Source organism: Leptonychotes weddellii, chromosome 3 (genome assembly GCF_054177405.1).
Source record: "Leptonychotes weddellii isolate Sample4059 chromosome 3, ASM5417740v2, whole genome shotgun sequence".
Taxonomy (NCBI): domain Eukaryota; kingdom Metazoa; phylum Chordata; class Mammalia; order Carnivora; family Phocidae; genus Leptonychotes; species Leptonychotes weddellii.
In genome coordinates this window covers 4,823,368-4,847,639 of record NC_138371.1, presented here as the reverse complement: position 1 = coordinate 4,847,639, position 24,272 = coordinate 4,823,368, and the positions used below count along the sequence as shown (strand labels likewise).

The window sequence follows — 24,272 nt, the reverse complement described above, 5'->3', positions numbered from 1 at the left end:
GATGATGTAAGGTATGGGGATTAACATAAGAATAAAAAAAATTAAAAAAAAAAAAGAGAGGTTATCCCAGGGATACTGTGAAAATATCTCTGAAGCCTTTGTCTTTATTTTTTTTTAATATTTTATTTATTTATTTAGAGAGAGCAAGAGCAGGGGGAGAGGCAGAGGGAGAGAACCTCAAGCAGACTCCACGCTGAGCGCAGACCCCGATGCGGGGCTCGATCCCACGACCCTGAGATCGAGACCCGAGCTGAAATCAAGAGTTGGACGCTTAACTGACTGCGCCACCCAGGCGCTCCGTCTATTAAAATAGAATTCATTCATTCGTGGTCAGTGCAGGTCTCTTACAGCAGAGTGAGGACGGAAGCAGATCGAGTCCTGTGGCCTCCTGGAGCTTGCATTCATCGGGCCGGACACAGGAAAGCACTTGATACGTCGTGTTGATAAGAAAAGTAGGGAAAAAGGGTGGAGTTAGGGATGTTGCTGCAGCAGACGCCTGTCCCTGCTGATTAGGTGACATTTGAGCAGGACCTGAATGAATTGAGGGATCAAGTCTGGTGAATATCTAGGCATGGGCCTCCCAGGTGAGGGGATAGCAAGTGCAAAGGCCCTGAGGAAGCACTTCAGGAGAGGGGTCCACAGAGCTGGCGAGGACCTTGAGGGCCCTGTAAGCACGCTAAGAAGCTTTCAAAATGTTGTGAATAGAGTCCTGACTTTTAAAAACATTCTGACTGCTAACTGAGGGGCAGGCTCCCGGAGAGCAGAGTTGGACACAGTGGACTTGGTGGAAAGGAGCTGATTACTGTAATTGTGGAGGTGCTGAGGTCCGGCAGAGGTCATGTTCTGACTGGGGTGTGTGTGTGGCAGAGGGGTGTGTGCATATCGGCATGCACGCCGCCCTCCTCGGAGGGAGGGGGGCTTCTGGTGGGGGAGACCTGGCTTTTGGCTGCATGAATGTGCCATTTAGCCATGACTGAGTTGGTGAAGCCTGGAGGGGGCTTGGGGCAGCCCCCGAGCTGAGTTTGGAGCTGGGAGGTTCAGGATGGACACCCCTCAGTCCTAAGAGGACCCTCAGTGAGCTGGGTCTGGGTCCCGGGGTCATGTGTCAACTGAGCAAGAAGCCGGCCGTGTCTCCTTGTGCTGTGAGGGGGCCCAGCTGCTCAGGCATTTGACCCTGGAGCTTTTCCTAGTCAGAGGGAGATGCATGCACATCATTCCTGACCCGTGTCTGGGAAGGCAGGTGATAAATGTTCCCTTAGTACTACTTTCCTAGGGCTTTTTGGTTTGATTGCAGGCATTTTAAAACATGTACGTAAATAGGAAAATAGCAAAAATAAAGTAAATAAAACTAATAAAATAGGGAAATAGTAGGAAATACATTGAGTAGACACTATAATGTATGGTAAATATAGTAATAGGTAGCAGTCGTATTATGTACCATAAAATAGAGTCTCGCACCTTCACGCACTCATTATAAAGCAAATCCAAGCATTGTGTCATTTCCCCCCAACATGACTTTTCTGATATAGCAGGGACTAATTCAAGGGCCCTGCTCCTTGAGCCCCAGCGACTTGAACTTGGAGCTCGGGGACGTTGACTGCAGATCTGAGGCCAACGCATGAGTCACCAGAGAAGCGTGCAGGCCCGTGGGCAGGAGGGTGGAGCGGAAAGGGTGGAGAGAGAGGACCGTTTTCCTGGAGGCGCAGGTGAGGGGCGTGTGTTTGGGGAGCAGGCGCTGAAGAGCGCCAGGCACGTCTGAGAGGCAGCGGGCCCGCGTGTGGTCACCAACTCACCTGGGTGTGGAGGTGAGTGACAAGCCTGGAAGGGCAGGTGGAGACCAAGTCGTGGAGGGCTCTGAATGCCAGGGCAGGGAAGTCGAACTTTTGCTGATTTAAAAGCAGCGAGCAGGGGCGCCTGGGTGGCTCAGTCGTTAAGCGTCTGCCTTCAGCTCAGGTCATGATCCCGGGGTCCTGGGATCGAGCCCCACATCGGGCTCCCTGCTCCGCGGGAGGCCTGCTTCTCCCTCTCCCACTCGCCCTGCTTGTGTTCCCTCTCTCGCTGTGTCTCTCTCTGTCAAACAAATAAATAAAATCTTAAAAAAAAAAAATAACAATCCTGTGCCTAATTGAACAAATTAAAAAAATAAATAAAAAAAAATAAAAGCAGTGAGCAACACTGCAGAGTTTTGAGCTGGGCAGTGACCTGACCTCGAAGGACAGCTTTGTGAGCCAAGGGCCCACTCTGGCACGGACGGCGGGCGGAATCAGTGATCCCACGGCTGCCGGCAGCCAAGGCCCGGTGCACTCTGGGTTTGGAAAGAAGTGGTTAGCAAGGGGGTAGAGCACGGAGCATTTTGCCGGCCGCTGCCTCCTGGGCAGGTTCCTGGCGGTGCAGAGCTGCTCTGTGAACCCTCACCCCGATGGTTATCTGGTCAGAGAAGGTTCCAGATTCTAGGGGGAGAGAGTCTGCCAGGCTTGCCCGGCGGGGGCTTGCTGCCCGCTTTGCTGTACAATAACATCCCCGAGGGGCAGGGGTGAGGGTCAGGCCTTGTCCGAGGACCGTCTCCCACTGCCCCTGAAGGAAAGTGGCCATTCTGGGCTTCACACAGGGCACTGAGCTCCATGGGACAAATGCCCCCCCCGGCCCGTGGAAGGGGCAGCGTGAATAGTGCATTGAGGCTCGGTGGCTGTCTCGTAATCACTTCGGTGCCTTGGCATCATTCTGGCTCATGAAGTGAGGTTGTCAGAACGGTACACTTAGTAGCTTATCTGCTCCTTGAATGGCACCCTCTGTGTGGGTCTCTGTGTTTTTACAAGGACTGCAGATCTCTTTATGTAACTGCTAACATGCTTTTTGGCTCTCCACTGGCTCAGTGTAAAAACTATGTCCCCATCCACACTAAACAAAAACAGTGATCAGTCTCCAAAAATTCCAGTGGCATCCGGTGATGCTTTTGCCTCTGCCCGCCGCTAAGGCCCTGATTCACCCCCAAGCTACCTTCTCGGTCGTGATAGGGAATGCAAGAATCCGATCGCTCTTAGCATGTTTATCTCTAGTTTTATCTGCCAACCTCCAGATTCTTCCAGGTGCTCGTTGGGAAGCTGTGTCCTGTTCTGTAGGTGCCTCAGGTGAGCTGCTGGCTCCCGCTGTCCCCGCCCGGGATAAAATCAGCCCCATCCGACCAACTTGCCCTACAGGACTTCAAGGGAGGTGGGGCTCATGCAGGGGCCCCCTGCCCATCGCCGTGTGCACCTGCACCCCCCTCACCGGGCCTCCACCAGGTAGCTAGTCAGGCTCCCCCAGCCAGCCTCGGGGTCCTCGGGGCCGCACCAGCGTGGGAGCGAGGGCACCGCTTCGCAGTAATGTCTCATGACGGTGCCCATTTCGGCTTTTCCTTTAAACCGTCTGTGAAATAATTTCTTCTGGCTGTTAGCGGAAAATCCGCTAATACGCATTGAAAAGGAGGTGGGATGGCAGGTGCGCAGCCCCTTTCTAGTTCTGGGTCTGTCTTGAAGCTCAGGCAGAATGGACTCCCCTGGGAAACGCCTGGACCCCCTTTCCTAAAGCACACCAGGGGTACTGGGGTCCGTGTGTCCTGAATAGGAATGCCAGAACGAGGAGCACATGTGGGTGCAGGGACGTGGGGTGGGTGCCGCAGGAAGAGCATCCTTTGGTGCGAGTATGGTCCAGAGCACTTGCCCTCGTGCTCACCCAGTCCTCGGAGCAGCTCTGCACTTGGTGGGGGCCCCTCACAGATTTCACAGCTAACTGGCTTTACCCTCCATCCGACCCCCAGTTTCTTTGGCTGTGTCTGAATGTCTGCTCCTTCCCCAGGAGGCACAGTCAGACTGAGAATCTTGGGTAGGAATCATCATTAAATTTGAAAGTCCACTCTGCCAACAGGTTATGGGCTCAAAACCATCCTATAGCTCCCCTCCCCGCTGCCTGTCCTCCCCAAGCCCCACTCCCCATATACGAGTCCCGTTTCCAGCCAATGAGACTCGTCTTTCAGATCCAAAGGATTTTCACTTTCTCTCATCTCAGTGATGTAGCTTAATGTCACGATTCCTTTTTGGAGCTGGGCTGCCCAGAGGTGGGCTTCGCTTGCATTCCGGTGCCCGCCGTCTCTGGCCCGGGAACCGGTCTCTGCGTCCAGCTCCGTGCCACCTTCCCTCCGGGATCGTTCCAGTGAGGAATGTGGTGTTCTGTGGGAGAGAAGGAAAGAAATCCCGCTGGCCACTGTCAGCGATCATCCTGAGCCAGGACGGGGACTGCTGAGGCCCTGGCTGTCATGGTCAAGCCGCGGGGCTCGACATTGAGCCTCTGCTCCTTGTTGCGCGCACCTTACACGGATTATCATATTTATTCTTCACACCAATCAATCAGGACGGTGCATGTGACAAGTACAGAAACTGAGGCGTCGTGGAGTTAAACGTTGAACACCAGACATCCCCACGAATGGTGGCATTTGGAGGCAAGGCTGGGTGTGCCCTCTGCACGGTGGCACTCAGCCTCGGCTGCTGCATGCGGAGCGTGGGGGAAGGGCGGCCGTGGACCGACTAAGTCACCCCCCAGTGCAGAAGGCGGTGTTGGGCCCTCCAGGTCCCTCTGATGAGCGAAGGTGACACACCTGGGCCAGAGGCCACCTTTCCAGCCGTCTCAAGGAACAACCCGAGACCGGGTTACGTGAGCCATGTTACAATGGCGTGAAGTTTGCCTGCCCTCAGGTTGCTCTCTGCCCGTTTCCCTTGAAGGGCATGGGGAATTCGCTCCTGCCCGCGGGCCGGTGAGGGTCTGCCCACAGCCAGTCATGTCACCATCTCCAGAGCCCCCCTCTCTGCCCCTTCCAGAAAGAAACAGGCCTTGGAGCAATGATTCGTGTACTCCGTCCACAGAACCTTTCTCCGCGGCTGCACCTGCGCATGGTACCCAGGGATGACCTAGAGGCAGAAAGGGCAGCGTGTTTATTTTCCTTAGGCTTGTTGTTTGTTAGGGCTCCAGGGAGGATTTCAGGGGAGTGTGGGCAGGGAGCAGTCCCCTCTGACCCCGCCGAGGCTGGGCCGCAAGAGGCTCAGTGCTGAGCGCCCCTCTTCCAGATGTGGGGGCCGCAGCTGGGGCTGTACCTGTAATGGGACCAGCAGACAGATTTAGTTCTTCTTTCCTGAACCCTGAAACTGTACGGATCCTGTTTGTCCTCCTTTTTCACTGTGATGAGCAGGCTGGCCAGGTGCTGGTACAAGTTTCCCAAACCCCATGGTGCCCCAGGGAGAAGGGGTGCAGACAGCAGGCCAGGAAAAGCAGCCTGGCTCTGTGCACCAACAGAACCGATGGGATGAGCATGAGGTGCACAGAGACTCCAGGGAGCGAGCCCTACTCTGCTCTCCTGGGCCAGGATAAGTGTCTTTATTGGAACAGCCTCTGGAAGAAAGAGCAGTCCCACTTCCTATAAAATTACTGTTCAACCCATGTTTCACTTGCTCATGGGAAATTCTCGTGTTTTCTTCCCCCGCTTTCAGGAAGAAGCACATTGCCAAGTTGACCCCATCGTGCAGCATGGTTGCCTGAGAAGAGCTTCAGCAAGCACTGGGATACCTGGAGGAAGAGAGATGAAACCTTAGCCATCCTCCCAGGAAGAGAGTCCAAGATGGCAGCTCAACGGATCCGAGCTGCCAACTCCAGTGGCCTCCCTCGGTGCAAGTCCGAGGGGACCCTGATTGACCTGAGCGAAGGGTTTTCAGAAGCGAGCTTTAATGATGTCAAAGGTGAGCTCGCGGGGCACCTGGGTGGCTCAGTCTTTAAGCGTCTGCCTTTGGCTCAGGTCATGATCCCAGGGTCCTGGGATTGAGCCCTGTACTGGGCTTCCTGCTCAGTGGGGAGCCTGCTTCTCCCTCTCCTTCTGCTGCTCCCCCTGCTTGTGCGCACGCACTCTCTCGCGCTCTCTTTCTCTCTGTGTCAAATAAATAAATAAAATCTTAAAAAAAAAAGTGAGCTCACGGGGACAGAACTGTGGCTAGAGGGGGTGGATGGCGCGGCAGATCGGGATTTGCAAGTGCTCTGAGACCGAAGGGCTTCTCCACCTTCAAGGCTGCCAAGTTCCCAGACAGTTAAACTTCAGCTCTCTAAACTTCATTGACGATAAATCCAGCCCTAGAACAATAACCACTTGTCTTGTTTTGGTTTTTTGGTGTGTTGGGAGGTTTTGAATGTTCCCCTTGGTAATGCAACTTCATACAGAATGTGTTTGTGTTTTCTCTTTTTGAGAGTTTTGGTGACATTAAGGTAGGGAGCTGGGTGCTCAGGATACTAGGGGGAAGGAGAGAGTATGGTCAGCCAATGAAATATTGAGAACCGCTAGAGAGGAAAAGGTGGTCTGAGAGTGGGGTCAGCAAGCTTCTCCTATAAAGGGTCACCCAGGAAATATTGTAATTCTTGCAGGCCCTAAGGGTTCCATTACAGCTCTTCCTCTGTGCTGGTGCAGCTCGAGAGCAGTCAGAGAAGACAGTAAGCAGTGGACACGGCTGTGTTCCAATAAAACTTTATTTACAAAAACAGCAAAGGGGCCGTTGTTTGCCGACCCCTGCTTTAGAGGTGGCCCTGGAGTGAATCACCCTGAGCCTCTGGTTTTCTGTAACAGCCACATACAGCTAGGTCAGTGAGATGGGTGATGGGTACTGGTGGGTCATTTTCTTCCTAGAAGTCCCCTCTGACCTTAGTAGGTGCTTGCTGGTGCGTCGTGATTGAAGCAGCAGCATCCGGCAGCTTCCCTGTGGCGTTTACTGCAATGTGTTGAAGTTAACTGCTGGGCCATCCAGAGTACAAGCTGAGCGGTGGGAGCTGCTCTTGACCTTTGTATCTTGAGCCCCTGACACAACGTCAGTGCTAAATAAATAGTCCTTGAACCAAACTGCTGTCTCCCAGGTAACATCGTGGCCCTCTTCCCCGATGTCCTAAAAACGATATGCACCCCGTTTGTCTCTTCCGAATCTCTTCTCCTGTCACTGTATCCTAACTTCTTCCTTTTCCTGTTGGTGTTTTATGCTTGGAGCCCTGAGCATTGCGTTAAATGTTCTTCACACGAACGGACTTGGCAAAGGAGGTCATGAGATTTTATTAATAAGAGCAGCAGAGTTACCAGGTATTGCCATAAATAATGGGACCCTTCATTTTTCACAGTCCAGTAATGGGCATCGTTTTCTTACTTTATAGCCCAGCTAATTATGGTTAAAGCTGGAAAATGGGAGCATCATTTGTGGGATTCGGGCTGGGGTCTTTTTAAGTAATGATGACGATCTGAGAGGTGTTAGGGTACTAACAGAACACCACAGTTTCCCACAGTTGTGGGAAAAAGACAAATGAGATCACCCGGGACACGAGCTGCGGCTGATTAGCCAAGGGCGCGATGCCCACGGAGCCCCCGGACCCACTCGCCAAGGCAGCTCTCCAGCCAGGCAGCTGCATGCGCGACCCGATGGTCAAAAGGCTTCAAGGTGGGGATTTATTCCAGCCAAAACATCCACTGCGAAGTCCTCCACCTCCTCATTAGCGTTCCACCTGCAGCAGAACTGAGGCAAAGGGGTAAAAATTGTATTACTCAGTGCACTCAACTTCCTGACACGCAGGGATTTTCTTTGTATTAAAATCCAGGATAGCTGTAAATCTGGGCAGCACTCCTCAGAATTCATTAAGATGGGATTTGATAAGGATCCTCCTGCATTTGAGTGGATGGATGCCCCACCTGGTGTCCCCGGGTGCCCAGTGACAGGTGACTGATGGAGGGACCCGTCTGGAGGGAGCTCACACCAGAGTCCTCTTCCACGGGGTGGCCCTGCAGGGAGGAGTGCCATTTCCCATTGGATGAGCCTGATCCTTGAGTGAAATGAGTTAACTGCTTCTCTGCTAAGGAGAGTGCTTGGAATTTTAAGTGAAACCATTTTTATTCTTCAGCCTGGTGAAACTAAAGTGGTAATTTGCATGGATACATTTTCGTGGGCTATATACAAAGCCTGCTTAATAGCTTTGGGTTTTTAATTTTAAAAATATCACTCTAAGGGAATTGTTCTGGGGAACATAATAGGGATATAACTTCTGAGGGATTCTAACAAGATTTTAATAGCTGGCAAGCTCTCTGATTTTCATTTGGTTTTAATTTTTATGTGACATTATCATTAGATGTGTCAAAGAAACAAAAAGTGGTTTATATTACTGGAGACAGTGCCTGGAAAACAAAGCGAGAAAGATCTTGTTGTCCCCTGACCCCAGCCTGACCCATCTCCCTCCCCCCACCCCACCTCTCCCTCAAAAGCATTCTCTTTTTCTTGGCTGTTTTATTCACTCCCCTCCCTTCACTGTAAATGATTCCTCTTTGGGGCACAGCCAGGGAGAACACCTTGACCCCATAACATGGATATGGCCTCTCTGTAGTGAACGAACATTCATTCTAAGAATATTTGTTGAACACCTGCTATGTGACAGGCTGTCTTCCAGGATTACCACTGTGAGCAAAACAGACATATGAATATCGGTTAATGATAAGTGCCATGGAGAAAATAAAATGAGGAGGGGGGTGGAGATGTCCACTTTAACATAACCCTCTGTGAGTCCTTACCTGGGGCTCAGCATCATTATGCTAAGGACACGATCAGAACCTTATCTTCAGCAGAGCCCACTGAGGAAAGACTCTCAGACTCCTGAGGCCACACGGCTTCTAAAGGCCTGGATCACAGCCCAGGCCCAGTGAACCCAGGGCCAGATTCCACCCCCCAATACCCCACACGGAAGATAGGAGGTGACAGCCTTCACGGCCCAGGTGAGCTTTCCACCAAGCATATCCCTCTAGCCTGGTTCATGGAAATAAAGAGAAACTTCCTGCTTTATTTCCCAAGACTATGCTAAGGAACTATAATTCAATTTGCATTATTTCGTTTCAACGGAAAAAGAAACTGGCAGATGGTATTTTTGGAGGGCCAGTTTGATAGAACAGAATGCGTATTGACTTAATCACGTATTAGAGACAAAGCGGGGGTAGTCCCACTAAAAACACAGTCCTTTCTTACAGTTGTTAGTTACAGGACCTCAGAATATTTACAAATTCTGTGAAACAAGGCACAGTTGGGGTGGGGGCTTATTACTCTCCGAAGGAACTTTCTTCATCCTCTGGATATACTTTGTCGTGTATGAGAGGGAGAAAAAACACTTAGGTATTTAATTATCCGTTACTTTTCAAAACACACACCCCTGGTTGAGATGACTGACTTTGACCTCTCCGACTGCTGTCTACATGGGTAACATAGCTGAACGCCACGAACCATAAATTAGCTCGAGTCGCTGTTTAAAGCTTTGGGGTTTTTCAGACTTGAACGTTGGCTCAGAAATAACGTGAATGACACCAAACGTAAAACCGTTGCTTTTCAAGGTACGCGGGGGAGGCGGTTTCCAAGTTGTCATCCTGAGTGATCATTTAAAGGAGGCTGGAAGAGGCTAGCCTCAAAAGGCATATTTTGGTGAAGACTGGGTTCAGCTTGTCAAGGGAACCTTCCCCCACCCCGTTCGTGTGTTCTGTGTTGAGGGCAGAGCGGGGCACCAGCTCAGAAACACTGAGAGCTGCTTTGGAAGCTCTTCATTGCCCGTGCCCGGCTACAGGCGGTGGGTCACTCTGCTCAGAACGTCACTGTGGCTGAGTCAGTCACACTCAGCTTGTCCCTCTACCTGGCGGCAGCTCTGGGAAGGTAGGTACAGTAAAGAGAGGGCCAGTCAAAATGAGACGGTATTTGGGGCGCCTGGCTGGCTCAGTCGGTGGACCTTGCGACTCTCAATCTCGAGTTTGGGGGTTAGAGCCCCACGTTAGGTGTAGAGGTGACCTAAAAATAAATGCTTTAAAAAGAATTCTTTAAAAATGAAAAACATTTAAAAATGAGACGGCATCTTAGTGATCCCGCTGTGCTGAGTTAGAGGACTGCCGTGCTGGCCCTGCTGAGCGAAGCCAGAGTTTGCTTCGGCTGGTTTCTGCCAGTTGCCTGGCGCCCTGTGCACCTCGCGCAGAGCGCCCTCCTCCCTCGCTCTGCTCAGTGCTCTGCACGCCCGTGGGCCTCGCCCTCACCTCCTGTCTCTTTGTGTTTTGTGCAGTGCCTTCTCCCAGTGCCTTGCTAGTAGACAATCCCACACCTTTTGGAAATGCAAAGGAAGTGATCGCAATCAAGGACTACTGCCCCACCAACTTCACCACCCTGAAGTTCTCCAAGGGGGACCACCTCTACGTCCTGGACACGTCCGGCGGGGAGTGGTGGTACGCACACAACACCACGGAGATGGGCTACATCCCCTCCTCCTACGTGCAGCCCTTAAACTACCGGAACTCCACTCTGAGCGACAGCGGGGTGATCGACAATCTCCCAGACAGCCCAGAGGAGGTGGCCAAGGAGTTAGACCTGCTCGGGGGGTGGACGGATGACAAGGGATGCAGCAAAACCTACAGCAATAACCCTTTCTGGAACGGGGCCCAGACAAACCCATTTCTGAACGGGAACGTGCCGGTGACACCCGGCGTGGACGAGCTGACTCCCAAAAGCACCGTGGATCTGCTCCTTTTTGACACAGGCGCGTCTTCGTTCACGGAGTCCAGCTCCGCCACCATGAACAGCACCAGCAACATCTTCGACGAGCTGCCGGCCGCGAGCCGCCTCCAGGCGGAGGTGCCGGGCAAGCGGGACAACCCGTTCTTCAGGAGCAAGCGCTCCTACAGCCTGTCGGAGCTGTCGGTCCTCCAGGCCAAGTCGGACGCTCCCGACTCATCGGGGTTCTTCACGGGCTTGAAATCCCCGGCCCCGGAGCAGTTCCAGAGCCGGGAGGACTTCCGCGCCGCCTGGCTGAGCCACCGGAAGCTGGCCCGCTCTTGCCACGATCTGGACTTGCTGGGCCAGAGCCCCGGCTGGGGCCAGACGCAGGCGGTGGAGACGAGCATCGCGTGCAAGCTGGACAGTTCCGGGGGCGCCGTGCAGCTGCCCGACACCAACATCAGCATCCACGTGCCCGAAGGCCACGTGGCCCCTGGCGAGACGCAGCAGATCTCCATGAAAGCCCTGCTGGACCCCCCGTTGGAGCTCAACAGTGACCGGGTCAGCAGCGTCAGCCCAGTGCTGGAGGTGAAGCTGAGCACCTTGGAGGTGAAAACCTACATCATCTTGGAGATGAAAGTGTCAGCCGAGGTGAAAAATGACATCTTTAGCAAAAGCACAGTGGGCCTCCAGTGCCTGAGGAGCGACTTGAAGGAAGGGCCCTATGTCCCCATCCCCCTCACCTACAGCTATGGGGACACGGTCCAGGTACAGCTGGACAACCTGGAGCCCTGTATGTACCTGGCCATCGTTGCCCACGGCCCGAACATTCTCTACCCTTCCACGGTGTGGGACTTCATCAATAAAAAGATCACTGTGGGGCTCTACGGCCCCAAACACATTCACCCGTCCTTCAAGACCGTGGTGACCATTTTTGGGCACGATTGTGCCCCAAAGACACTACTGGTCAGCGAGGTCACCCGCCAGGCCCCCAGCCCCGCCCCAGTGGCCCTGCAGCTCTGGGGTAAGCACCAGTTCGTCCTGTCCAGGCCCCAGGACCTCCACGTCTGCATGTTTTCCAACATGACCAACTACGAGGTCAGAGGCAGTGAGCAGGCCAAAGTGGTGAGGGGGTTCCAGATGAAGCTGGGCAAGGTGAGCCGCCTCATCTTCCCCATCACCTGCCAGAACCCCAGCGAGCTGTCCGACTTCACCCTGCGGGTTCAGGTGAGAGGCGACCAGGAGGCCATCCTGACCCAGTTCTGTGTCCAGACTCCCCAGCCGCCCCCTAAAAGTACCATCAAGCCGTCCGGGCAAAGACGGTTCCTCAAGAAGAACGAGGTCGGGAAGATCATTTTGTCCCCGTTTGCTGCCACCACCAAGTACCCGACTTTTCAGGACCGCCCGGTGGCCAGCCTCAAGTTCGGCAAATTGCTCAAGACCGTGGTGCGGCAGAGCAAAAACCACTACCTGCTGGAGTACAAGAAGGGCGACACCATCGCTCTGCTCAGCGAGGAGAAGATCCGGCTCAAGGGGCAGCTGTGGACCAAGGAGTGGTACATCGGCTACCACCAGGGCAAGGTCGGCCTCGTGCACGCCAAGAACGTGCTGGTGGTGGGCAAGGCCAGGCCGAGCCTCCTCTCGGGGCCCGAGCTGAGCACATCGGTGCTGCTCGAGCAGATCCTGCGGCCGTGTAAGTTCCTCACCTACATCTACGCCTCCGTCAGGACCCTGCTCATGGAGAACATCGGCAGCTGGCGCTCCTTCGCCGACGCCCTGGGCTACGGGAATCTGCCGCTCACCTTTTTCTGCCGGGCAGAGCTGGACAGCGAGCCCGAGCGGGTGGCCTCTGTTCTGGAGAAGCTGAAGGAGGATTGTAACAACACGGAGAACAAAGACCGAAAATCCTTCCAGAAAGAGCTCATGATGGTAAGTGCTCAGCAGGGGCCCGGGGCCGAGTCCAGTCTCACCGCCTCTCCCTGCGCGTGTGTCTGGTGAATCACCGGACCGGCGTCTGGGCACATCTTTGCTTCCCGAGATGCACAGGGTGGTGTGTTTGTGCGGGGCCTTTCGGGAGCCCCAAACAGCTCAAGATCCACCATGGAGAGCACCGTCCAGGTGGCTTACTGCTGGATTCGCGAGCTCCTCGGAGGTCTCCGATGGATCCCCGAGTGCCCGGTGGGGGTGGGGGGCACAGCAAGACTTGCATTCCAGTCGCCCCTGTTTTGATCTCTTGGGAGAGGATCCATGTTTCATCAGATTCCCACCAGGATCTAGGACTCTGACGTTTTTCAGAACTGCCGCCCCAAAGTCTAGCTTTACCTTGATACGAGTTTTCCTCTCCTCGAGGCCTCCATGTTTCTTCTTCTGCCTCCCTTTTGTGTGTGTGAGTAGGGGTTGAGGACAGCCTCTGTTTCTCCAGCACGACTGGGAATTGGCGATCCTGAGAGGCGGAAAGGGGATAGGATACGCCCGGGCCGCTAGCCAACGGGGAAAGCATTCTCTGGACCCCAAATGGCCTCCCACGGCCTGGGCTCTGCCACCCTCTCCCAACTGTTCGTGTGCTTCCGGTGGCCTGTCTTGGAGTAGCTGACTTGGAGAAGCTTGATAATGTTCTTCTCTTGGCGTCCCGCCTTGCCTCTGGTGGATGTTCTGTCTATGGCAGAAGCCACCTCTGTTCCCTTCCCCATCTTCCCGATAGGGACACATCCCTGGGCTTTTTCCTACAGACACCCTTGTGATTTGGTCATAGGCGTTCCTTCCTTGCTCCACCAGGCTCCACACAGCCTTTTTGCCTCCTGACTTTTGTAAGAGGTGAGCCTCGGCACCCCCGGAATTTCTGCCACTTGTACTCTTCCCTCTTCTACCCGGCACCCGCCATGCGGGGAGAGCGCCTCTAGGACCGGATGAGCCGGGTATGTGCGACCTGCGCGTGCACGGGTTGACGTGGGCGTGCATCTGAGGTCCGTCCGTGGCACACGCGGCTCTCGGCTGCCCTGGGAGCCGGGAGCCAGAAGGGATGCAGTCCACTGCGGGGAGAAGGCATTGCAGCCTGCCAGTGGCTCCTGGAAATACAGAATGCCAGGTGCATGCAGCAGAATGAGGCCCGACGTTGCCCAGGAGAAGGAGGTGGGAACCGGAAGTGGCGAGTAGAGGGGCGATCTTGGCAACAAGGGGGGGGGGGGGGCCTGGTGATGGCAGCATCAGTGGGGAGGAAGCTGGATCATCATGGCTGGGGAGGGGCGGAGGCAGCAGGGGAGCATCCCCGCCCCCTCCCTGCAGGATGGTCCTCCTCTCGCCGGCCCTGCGGCTGTGGATGCACCCCCTGAGCTGTGGCAAGCCCGCAAGACCTAGTGTCCCCTCGGATGGACCCGGCGCAGTGGGCAGGGGCGCAGGGCCCTCTCCAGGGCCTCAAGCTGGGATTCGCTGTGGATTATAAAATCGGGTGCTTTCATGGAACATAAACAATATTGATGGTTCCTTCATTACAGCCTAAGAAACCCTCACCTCCAGTGGGTAGAGGAGAGAAATGGGACAGTGGGAGTGGCCCTTCCTCACTGTGGAAGAGTGATGACTAAGGAGGCCGTTTGCTTACCCCTGTTGCCTCACTTCCTTTCAGGTCTTTTCAGACTTAAATGGTGGCTCTTTCTCTTCCACGTGGGGGGCTTCTCTGACAGCACATGTTTTGGGGGCCGTCCCTGGGTTCCTATCGTGAGGGATGGGAGTCCCATCCCCAGGCAGGTTTGCTCGGAGGTTTGCAGTGTTTCCCTTGCTCGGTTCCTGGACTAAATCCATCACCATCCTGAGAGCGGGCAGATTAGAATGTTGGCCAAATCTCTAGAAACCACAGGCTGATTTGTCCCCACGTGTTTCAGGGGTCGCTGGAAGCTGGGTTTCATTTCTCCCCATGCTCAAATCTCTGAGCGGTGGCTTCCCGCAGCCTCGGTGGGTCCGCCCGCCCTGCAGCTGTCTCGGCCCCTCGCGTGGTGATGACAGTTTTCTGATCAGATGGGACTCCCTGGTCTGGAAACAGTGAACGCACTTGAAGGGGTAAAGTTTTAGGATGGTGGGTTTGCAGGGAGATGGGAAGGGAGAACAGAGTCGTTCAGTCGTCCCATCGGAGTGGGGTCAGGCCTGGCCCGCGCTGCTCCCTCAGCCCGGAACTCTGCCCCGTGGACTCGGGAGGGAGGCTCTTCCTGTCCCTCGGTGCCAGTCCGCAGGTCGTGCCCTCAGACCTTTCCCACGGCCTGGTGCCCGGGGTCACTGCCCTTCATCGGCCCAGATCACTGTCTGCATGATGCTTTCCCCAATTCCAGGTGGCCTTGGTGCCTGGCATTTGTGTTTCCTGCTCTTGTCCTCATCGGATTTAAACGTCGTGAGAGAAAGGAGCGGAAACACTCTGACGTCCGAGGAATGAAAGCAAGCATGCCGTGTCCTGCGGTCAGACCGTGCTTCTGCTCTGGGTCTCCGTTTCCGTCCCCTCCTTCCATCGTTGCTTCGAGGGGCGTCTTGAACAAGCACGCGGGCTTCCCGGCGTGCCCCTACCTGCCCTTTCCCACCCAGACTGTGTGCGACCACCGTCAGAGAATGCCCCTCCTGCCCCCGGCTCACCTAGCCCTGCGGTGGAAGCCGCGACTATCCCTGGCAGAGGACGGCCACCCCGCCGACCACGCCCCCTAGGCCAGATCGAACGCGGCGGGGAGGGGAGGGGCGATGCGGGGCTGCTACAGGGAGTGGGCGTGGCCGGCACTGACCGAGGCGAGTAGCCAGGGTGGACGGAGCCCCCGGGGACCTCCTCTGCCGGTAGGACTTGCGGGCAGGCCAGGGAGATGTCGGAATGGGCACTCAAGGATTACTGAGTGGAAGGTATGGGACTGGAGCTTCTGACGCAGAGCAGGGAAGAGCGGCTGCGGGCAGCCAGAGCGAGTGTTCGTACTCGAAGTTCACTCGCCGTTTCTGGGCTGCCTACCGTGTGCTCGGGGGCGATGCCAGCTGCTGGGCTCCCCGAGAACGTGGGCCCCTGACTTGAGCAAGGCACAGAGTGAACATGAGTGCAGGACATACTGGCCGTGAACCCCGATGAGAAGGGCCCCCGGGTAGACCGGGGAAAGGCGAGCAGGCCTGGGGGTGGGGGCTGGTACTGATGCGGGGAGGAAGTGCAGGCGCCCATTTGATGGGGGTGGGGGGCTGTCAGGGGGGAGCCTCAGCGTGGGCAAGGGCCAGGGTTTGGAAGAGCCGAGATGGGGGCAGACCAGAGGCCGCGGTGATCCAAGAAGTTGGTACATGTGGGGCCACCTGGCCCAGATAACACCTGTGCTTTGATCTGTAGGCACAGAGAGGTACAGAGTTTTAGGGGAAGCGAAGGGGAGCCATGCTGGATCCAGGTGTGTCCCTGACCCTTGCCATGCCCCACAGTCCCTGAGCCCCTCAGAAGCTGCCGTCAGTGGGGTACCCTACTCTGAATGTCATTCCTGTGGAACATCAGGAGGACGGCTGGGGGTGGAGGACCTAACTTTCTAGATACTCATTGCTAGATAGACTCGTGTGAAGGAAACGAACAGGCAACTGCATTTTATCAGAGGTCAGCGGTGCGGCCAAATCTGAGGACTGCCGGGGGGAAACACCCTTCCAGGTTTGCAGAGATCCCCTTGGCCACTTAGCCTCCATCTGATTCTCACACTTGGCAGCCACGCGAAAGGGCACCTTCTGCAGCCAGGCCTTTCGTTTGTGGCTGCCGCGTGCTCTCTCCCCGCTCCCCTGGCAGGTCGGCGTCAGGTGGCTGGCTGGCCCCGGGGCCTGCGGCCACTCTCACCGCGTCATGGGTGACAGGCTCTGTTCTCTTGCCGCGTGCACGGTGGTGTGGACCTTCACAGCTTCAGGGGCTTGCGTTTGCACAGCTGTCCTGGCTCATCCCAGGTTTTGTTGGGTCCTGAATGGAAAATGGTTTTGTCACTGGGGAGTGCACAGCTGGGAGGGACAGGAAGCGAGTGCAGGTGCTGTTACTGTGGTGACAGACTCCCGGGAGACCCCTCCTCCCTTTTGCCAACCGTGGGTCCCCCGTTGGGCCTCTTGTTTTCTTCACGAAGGGGAGAAACCAGAGCCTGCTCTTCGCTCTTGGCGCGGCATAGTTCTTTCCTGCGTCTTCCGGTGCACTTGGTGGCAAACACGAGCTCGTGTGATTTGTACCGGGAACTATGACAACACTGAAGGAGAGGGCTTGGCTCAAGCTGGAGACGGGAGTAGATCTGGGTGGCCGCCCCCCGGGAGTATGTGCTTGGAAGGTGGCGGACGGAACCCCGAGGGACCCGTTTGTCTAACAGCAGGAGGTATCTTGGTTCAGCGACGTGCTTTCCCGATGAGAGGTTATTCCTGATAGCCGGGATTCCCTCAGGCACGAGACGCAGGGTCCCTCCTCATGGTGGGGAGGGACGGGGGGTCAGCTGGGGCGGGGAGGGAACCATCAGGGGCGTGGGCGGGCCTCCCCGAAGGGGCCGAGGCTGGCGCTCAGAGCGTGGCAACCAGGGGTCATTTGAGTCCGGGGCAGGCTCTTTGGAGAAGGTTCTCTGAGAAAGAGAAAGTTACTGTAGGATACAAATCAAGGGAAGGGCAGCTGTTTGCAGGAGTGGAATAAACCCCAAGCTGATGGAAATGAGGGGCGAACTGGGAGGTTCCAGGGGAGGGGCGGGGGTTGGAGAGGACCATGTGGAGTGACTCTCTGAGAGTCGGGAGAAAAGCCTCCTTATCCCCCCCAGAGTGGGGGCAGTTAGCTAACCACTGCACGTTTGGACAGCTCCTGGGGTTCCTGCCGGGCGGCCCCAAAGCAGGAGGCTCTGCTACCCGCAGTTCATACGGGGGAGGATGGCCCTTCTGATGTTTGCACATCTTGGGAGTAGAAGCATGGGTGGGATTAATGTACAGCAAACCCCAAATGATACCGCATTGTCTTTTCTCTTATAAGAATATCTCCTGGGCGCCTGGGTGGCTCAGACGGTTAAGCGTCTGCCTTCGGCTCAGGTCATGATCCCAGGGTCCTGGGATCGAGTCCCGCATCGGGCTCCCTGGGAGCCTGCTTCTCCCTCTGCTTCTCTCTCTCTCTCTCTCTCTCTCTGTCTCTCATGAATAAATAAATAAAATCTTAAAAAAAAAAAAAAAAAAGAATATCTCTGAAAACAGGGCTTGGTGGACTGGCTTCGGGGCTGCCTGCTTTTGTCAGCGAAGTCACACCAGACTGAGCCCGTGCCCGTCGCTTCATAGGCCATCAGTGCTGCTTTCACCCCACACCGGCCGATTCAGGGCTTGCTACAGAGCCGAAACCTCTTCCCTGTCTAGCCCTGTGTCGAACAGGTTTGGTCACCTGGCTCAAATTCCCATTCCCTCCATGGGACTGCTGCTAGAGTCAGCCTCGTTTCGAATGGGATTTTCTGGGATTACCTGTGGGTGTTAGTGTGTGTGCGAAAATTAAAGAGGAAGCTACAGGGAAGGGAGCCGGAACCTCCTACAGGAAGCTGTCTACTGCTAGGACCCGGTGGCACCCAAAATGTGCCCTTAAAAAAATGCCTAAATGCCCCTTGGGTGGTGTGGCCGCTCTGTGACCGTTAAAACCCATACTGGCTGATCCAAGTGTGAGCAGAGCTGAAGTTAGTAAATGAAGGAGCCCCCGTCCCGGTGTTCACCGTGCTCCTCGCGATGGAGCCCCGGTCCTCGCCCAGTGCCCCTGGGGACAGAGCCGCTGTCATCGCTCCTGCCAGGGGTGACCCCAATCAGAAGCATGATTCTGGCGCGTTCTGCTGCCTAGAAAAGGAGGCCGCCTCTGGAACGTTCTCTCTGTGTGCGCTGGGAAGCCGTGGGCAAAAGCTGAGCAGGGACACAGAGGGACTGACCGTCCACCCTGAGGAGCAGGGGACTCCACCAGCCGCAGCGCATTCGGGGCTTCAGCCCCACCACACCACAAAAATTTAAATCCAGAATTCAACCAATGGCTCACATGTCCCCCTGCCATACATGGGGATGTAGGTGTATTTATATCTTCTGAAAGACGGATCTACTAAACATTGATTTTTTTTTAAACAATTTCACTTGAATGCATCAAAATTCAAGTGAAAACAGACCCTTTTCTGAAATACATAGAGTTGAAATGTTGCGTAATCCAGATCGGTTGTTTTGTTTGGTTCCATCCCTGATGTCGAGGAGTGAGTGCCTGCAGAACTTTTGCAAAGGCTTGCCTGCACCTCTGTCATCTCGAGGGATCCTGGACAGGCCGCCTGCAGGTGTGGGGGCTTCTCCATCACTCTCTCGGCTTAATCTGCAAACTGGGGTGAGCTCGGCACCTTCCTCGCGGGGGTTCTGAGGAGTGGATGAGCCCATGCCCGGCTCACAGTAAGTGCTCAATCGTAGTAGCTTATTCCAAAACACAACAAAACAAACCAGAACAGGACCGCGGGATCCTCAGGCTCCCTTCCAGCTAACCGTCGTTCCAGCTAGCTGCCAATCCTCGGACCCGGGACAGAACCAGATTGACCCATCACCCCTGTTGCAAATTGCAGAAATTGACCTGCTGGGGCGTCCAGCTAATGCATTCAGCAAATTGCCAAAAAGCCACAATTCCTCCATCTTGTTAAGCTTCCCCAGTATAAACATGGACTATAGATGAGGCTACTCAGTCTCAGTAAGGGACCCAGCAGACCATAACTGCATGCAGCCAAGGCCACTCACCATCTTCACGGAATAGTGGACAGAGTTCTCACAAGGAGCTGCGTGTTTGGCTCAGTCAGGAAGGGGCTGGTGGGGTGGGTTTTTTTAGCACGTGCTCTTGGAGTCTTGGAGTGACAACAACAGGTGCTCGGATAGAGCTTAGAAGGACAGAAAGAACACCAGGTGACTTTTTCTGCTTCTAGCCTCTCTGGTCTTAGGCTCACCTGTCCGAGGGCCTGGGAAACCGACTCCAGGGTGCCTCTGAGGCCCACTTGTCCCACTGTTGGGGTGCAGTCTGAGACTGCTGGGCGACAGAGCCTTCGTGGACGGTGCCAGGCCCACGTGCACCCAGCAGCTATCATGAAAGTTGGGTGGCAAGCCTTTTGCATTTCACGGTGGGCAGACCCGGGGGCCTGCTGGTTTGTGCTAGCTGGTTTGATTTTGTTCCTTTAAGACCCCAGCCCGGGGTCTCACAGAATACATTGGACTGTTGTTGAGCTTTACGTTGGAAGCCTGCGTGATCCGGCCCCTTTCCTAGGAGGGAAGCAAGTCCCAAGGTGGCCACCTGCTGGCTCGGGGCCAGGTGGGCATTTGGGCCGGGCTCGGTCCCCTTGCCTCCTTCCTTCCCAGGGTGGTGGGCATTCCTTTCCCTCCTGAGTCTCTCCACAGTTGGGGACTCCTGTCCTGAAGACACACTAGAAAGTTTTTTCAGCTTTGGCAAGCGAGCAATCATTGACTCCAGGAAGTGTTCTGATGGGCTCTTGGGGTTCAGCCTTGGGCCTCTCCATTCTCCTTATCCTCCGCACGGGGTCCTCACCTTGTCCCCAAAACCTGAGAGCCCAGATGTCAGTGTGCGCCTCAGCCCCCATCTGAGTCCTTCTGCCCGTGGAGCTCTGCGCCCGGCCGATGCCCGCAGCACCTTACCTCAGCCCAGCTCCTGGTCCGGGCCCCTGAGCCCCGGACGCCCGGTCCATCTCAGCGAAGCATCACTATGTCCAGCAGCTCCAAGGGAGCGCGAACAGGGCCAGCAGGCAGCATCCGCCCTCACCCCGTGGGTCAGCATCCAGGGCTGCTGAGACGACGCTCCACGGACGGGGTGGCCCAGAACAACAGAGGCGTGTTCTCTGCCATTGCGGGAGGTGTTGGCAGGCAGCTTGCTCCTATAGCTCCAAGGGACGGTCTGGTCCTTGCCTCTGGCTCCCGGTTGCGCCGACAGTCCTTGGCACTCCTTGCCTTGTGGCTGCCTCACCCTGTCTCTGCCTCCGTCCTGACATGGGTTTCTTCCCTCTGTCTCTGTCTCTGTCCTTATAAAGACAGCCAGTCATTGGACGAGGGGCTGCCCTAGTCCACGATGACCTGGTTTTAACTAGTAACATCTGCAAAGACCCTATTTCCGAATATAGTCATTCAGAGTTTCCAGGTGGACATGACTTTGGGGAGAGAACACCGGCAAACCCAGTGCGCCCTGCAAAACTCATTGCTTTCCCTCCATCCTGTGGTGTCGGCCGTGCTGGAGTTCAGGGGGCACTCTCTAGGCCTTAGAACTTTCTGGGTAAAGAGCGCGTTGCCTCCGCATGAAACTCCAACGTGAAACCAGACCTGTCCTCTGACTGCCTCGTGCTCTGCTCCTTCCTCCTCAGGCCTTACTGAAAATGGACTGCCAGGGCCTGGTGGTTAGGCTCATCCAGGACTTCGTGCTCCTGACCACGGCGGTCGAGGTGGCGCAGCGCTGGAGGGAGCTGGCCGAGAAGCTCGCCAAGGTGTCCAAGCAGCAGATGGACGCGTACGAGTCTCCGCACCGGGACAGGAATGGGGTCGTGGACAGCGAGGTGAGCCTGGGCTCTGAGATTCCATCACAGTGCTGTCTACTTGACAGCGTGTGGATGGGGATGAGTGAGTTGATGTGAGAAAGCGTGCGCCCAGCACACAGTAGGCTCTCCCTGAGTGGGGCGAGTCTCCCCCTTCCCGGGACTGTTGGCTGCACGTCCCAAACTTCAGTGACCTTCCATCAGACGGAGCAGCGCATGAACGGAGCCCTTTGTGGCCACTTCTGCTCGGCCTCTGGCCAGGTCTGTGTTGGCTAAATACCTGGTATGTCGTGGAACTTCGGCCAGAGCCGGCTGGGTTCCTGCTCAGAGGTTCTTTGTAGTCTCACTGGTTGGCGGAGGTTGCTTTAAGCTTCCGGAAAGCTGGTTCGGGCCTGGGAGACCTAGGAAGGAGGAAATCCCAGAATAAGGGTGTCCTTTATTAATGCAACGAATTTCTAAAGAAATGGCCCACCTAGAAAGTGCTGCAGGGGTGTAGGGATTGTAAGGAGAGCAGTCCTTCCTGTTTGCTCAGGCACCCTCTGCTACCTGCTCTTGCACAAAACACCTTCTTCCCTCAGAAATGTGCTGGCTCTGGACAGAGTCCATTCCACCGGTTTCTCCGGGTTTGTCTCGCTCTCCACTGAGAAGCATAAATAATGAGCAAAGGGACTGCAGTTAATAGGCTCGAATAATAGGATCAAATCTCTTACTGTCTCTAATCTTCTCTACCCCCCCTTTTATTTTGGGCGACTCCACCATGCAGGCCATGTGGAAACCCGCCTATGACTTTTTATTAACCTGGAGCCACCAGATCGGGGACAGCTACCGGGATGTCATCCAGGAACTACACATAGGCCTGGACAAGATGAAAAACCCCATCACCAAGCGCTGGAAACACCTCACGGGGACCCTGATCCTGGTGAACTCCCTGGACATTCTGAGAGCTGCCGCCTTCAGTCCCATGGACCACGACGACTTTGTGATTTGAGCGGGTACCCTGGCAGCTGCCACTGCTCTGGGCCATACGCCCTCCATCGGTCCCGGGTGCCCGCGCCGCCACGTGGAACCGGGGAGGGAGGAAGGGCCGCTGCTCACACACATCCGGGGTCCTTCGAGGGCCGGACCCACACCCGAGGACCAAGCACACACAATGCTCCACCACCCTCCTCCATCACGGGGGGGTTGGGGGAGGCCTGAAGGGGATTTCTACCGCAGGTCGTTGCCAATCAAATAGCTTTCTATTTGTTAGGTATAAATGTAAATTTAAAATCACTTTTTTTAAAGTATGGGGGGGCAGGCATATGAAAAAGGTGGTATCTCATTTTTTTTAATGGACCGTAAAGGTTAAAAACACACACACACACACAAAAAAACCACACCTTAATAGGGGAGGATGCTTTGAGGTTTTTATGTTCTAAGAGACCTTTTTAAATTATGTTACAGATGTATATATGTATTTAAAGGTCACTGGGGGCATTTGCGATTCCCAGCCACACTTTGCATTTCAACACTTAGCGCGCGGAGAGACGCTTGTTCAAGTGTTGGACCTCTTTTGCTCTCTGCTTGTGAAAAGGATAAATCAAATAGGAATGTGGTTTTTCGGTAGGTGAGTCCAGCTCTTGCCCATCCTTTCTGAGAGCATCCTAGCCCCTGCTGTCCCCTCTCGACTTCATTCTCTTCTGTACCTTTGCCTCGTGTTACAGTGAGTGATCAGCGACAGCACATGTGGACCGTCTTCGAGCTTTAGTGGGCAAAGTCAACTCCTACGTGAGCAAGCAGGTGCCCTCGAGATGAAAAGGCAGCTGGGAGCTGGCGTTCTTCACGGCCCCCACCTGTGTGCAGCCGGTCATTCCAGAGAACAGTGCCATTTGCCATGCGGTGGTTCCTGCAGCCTCCAGCCACCACTGTCCTGTTTCTCCCCGGGGGCGGGGAGGGGTGCCCTGTGCTACCGTGTGCACAGAGGTGCCCGCTGTGGCTGGTAACTCCCGCTTCATTCCACATGAAATCAACCCCTCTCCCTTCCTGCTAGGCCCCCAGGGCCTAGGAAATCGCATAGGGGACACCATCTTTTTTGTGTACGATAGAAAGATTATGCAAGCAGGATGAACGTTTTCCAAAAATGAAAATGTTTCCCACCTCAAGTCAGGGACTTGGCAGAGCGTTGCGTTGAGGACCTAACCATTGTAGATCGGCGTGGCTGTGTGTGGGCCCGCGTGCTGGGCTCCAGGATCACACTGCGGAGGTGGCAGCTCAGGAGGGAGGAAGGGGCAGGGCGGGAGAATTGTCTGGCAAATCAAGAGAGTTGATCCCCGGGAATGTGCCGGGACACGCAGCTTGCTCGTATGAAGTGATGTGGGGATTCCTGGACCGTGGGATACCTGGAACGCGTTCTCTAAATCTGCTGTCTTGAAACATGTTATGTTAATTACCTAGTGTAATCAGTGGTTGATCCCTATTGGGCTGAAACATTCTTATGTATCTATTGATTCAGATCCTGAAGACCAACTGGCTAGAAAAAAAAAAACACACACACACAGAAAAACACTATGTTTTTTATGCTGCAAGAAGCAGGACACACAATTCCCCACTCATCCCATGAAATAACCTTAAATTCCGCTTCTCATTTCCACCTTCATTCTTTCCAGAGATCATCTCTCGCCTTCTCCCCAAAGAAAAAGCAAAACCACTTGCACCTTAAACCGTGGATATTTTTCCTCAGGGGCTTTAAATAGTTTCCTATGCAACATGTCTTGTAGCACAAATTAAATTCTACAAAAGTTGCAGTAAATTTTATTTGGATATTTTAACCTATTAAGTGTGTGTGTCTGTTTTTCTGTACCCAACCAAACTTTAAATAAAACAATAAAACCTAGTGAAAGCATCTGTGAATAATGGCTCCCTCCCCCAAGAGCCACCGCTAGATGACAGTGTGACCACTGGTTTAGCAGATAACTTTTATTTTTTTACTGAATGTTCTGTAGTCCGGTCCAAGAAGCTCGGTTAAAATCTCCAGTTCTCAGGGCGCCTGGGTGACTCAGTTGGTTAGGCATCTAACTCTTGATTTTAGCTCAGGTCTTAATCTCACAGTTGTGAGTTCAGGCTCAATGTTGGGCTCCACCCTGGGCATGGAGTCTACTTAAAATAAAAAAATTTTAAAAAAAGGAAAAAAAATCTCCAGTTCTTTATCGATGTTAATTCTCATATTCAAAATAATAGTCATTTG

General features: G+C 54.7%; 1 protein-coding gene across 3 annotated transcripts in view; it reads left to right on the top strand.

Moving 5' to 3' along the window:
* Positions 1–23,921, top strand: part of SH3BP4 (SH3 domain binding protein 4) — a 76,914-nt gene extending 52,993 nt beyond the window's left edge. For all 3 annotated transcript variants that reach the window (XM_081813343.1, XM_081813345.1, XM_081813344.1), the window contains 4 exons: positions 5,517–5,762; positions 10,123–12,479; positions 20,882–21,070; positions 21,813–23,921. In XM_081813343.1, coding sequence (XP_081669469.1) covers positions 5,645–5,762; positions 10,123–12,479; positions 20,882–21,070; positions 21,813–22,037 — 2,889 coding nt within the window. In that variant the 5' untranslated portion in view covers positions 5,517–5,644 and the 3' untranslated portion in view covers positions 22,038–23,921. The remainder of the gene's footprint in view (positions 1–5,516; positions 5,763–10,122; positions 12,480–20,881; positions 21,071–21,812) is intronic.
* The last annotated feature ends 351 nt before the right edge of the window (positions 23,922–24,272 follow it).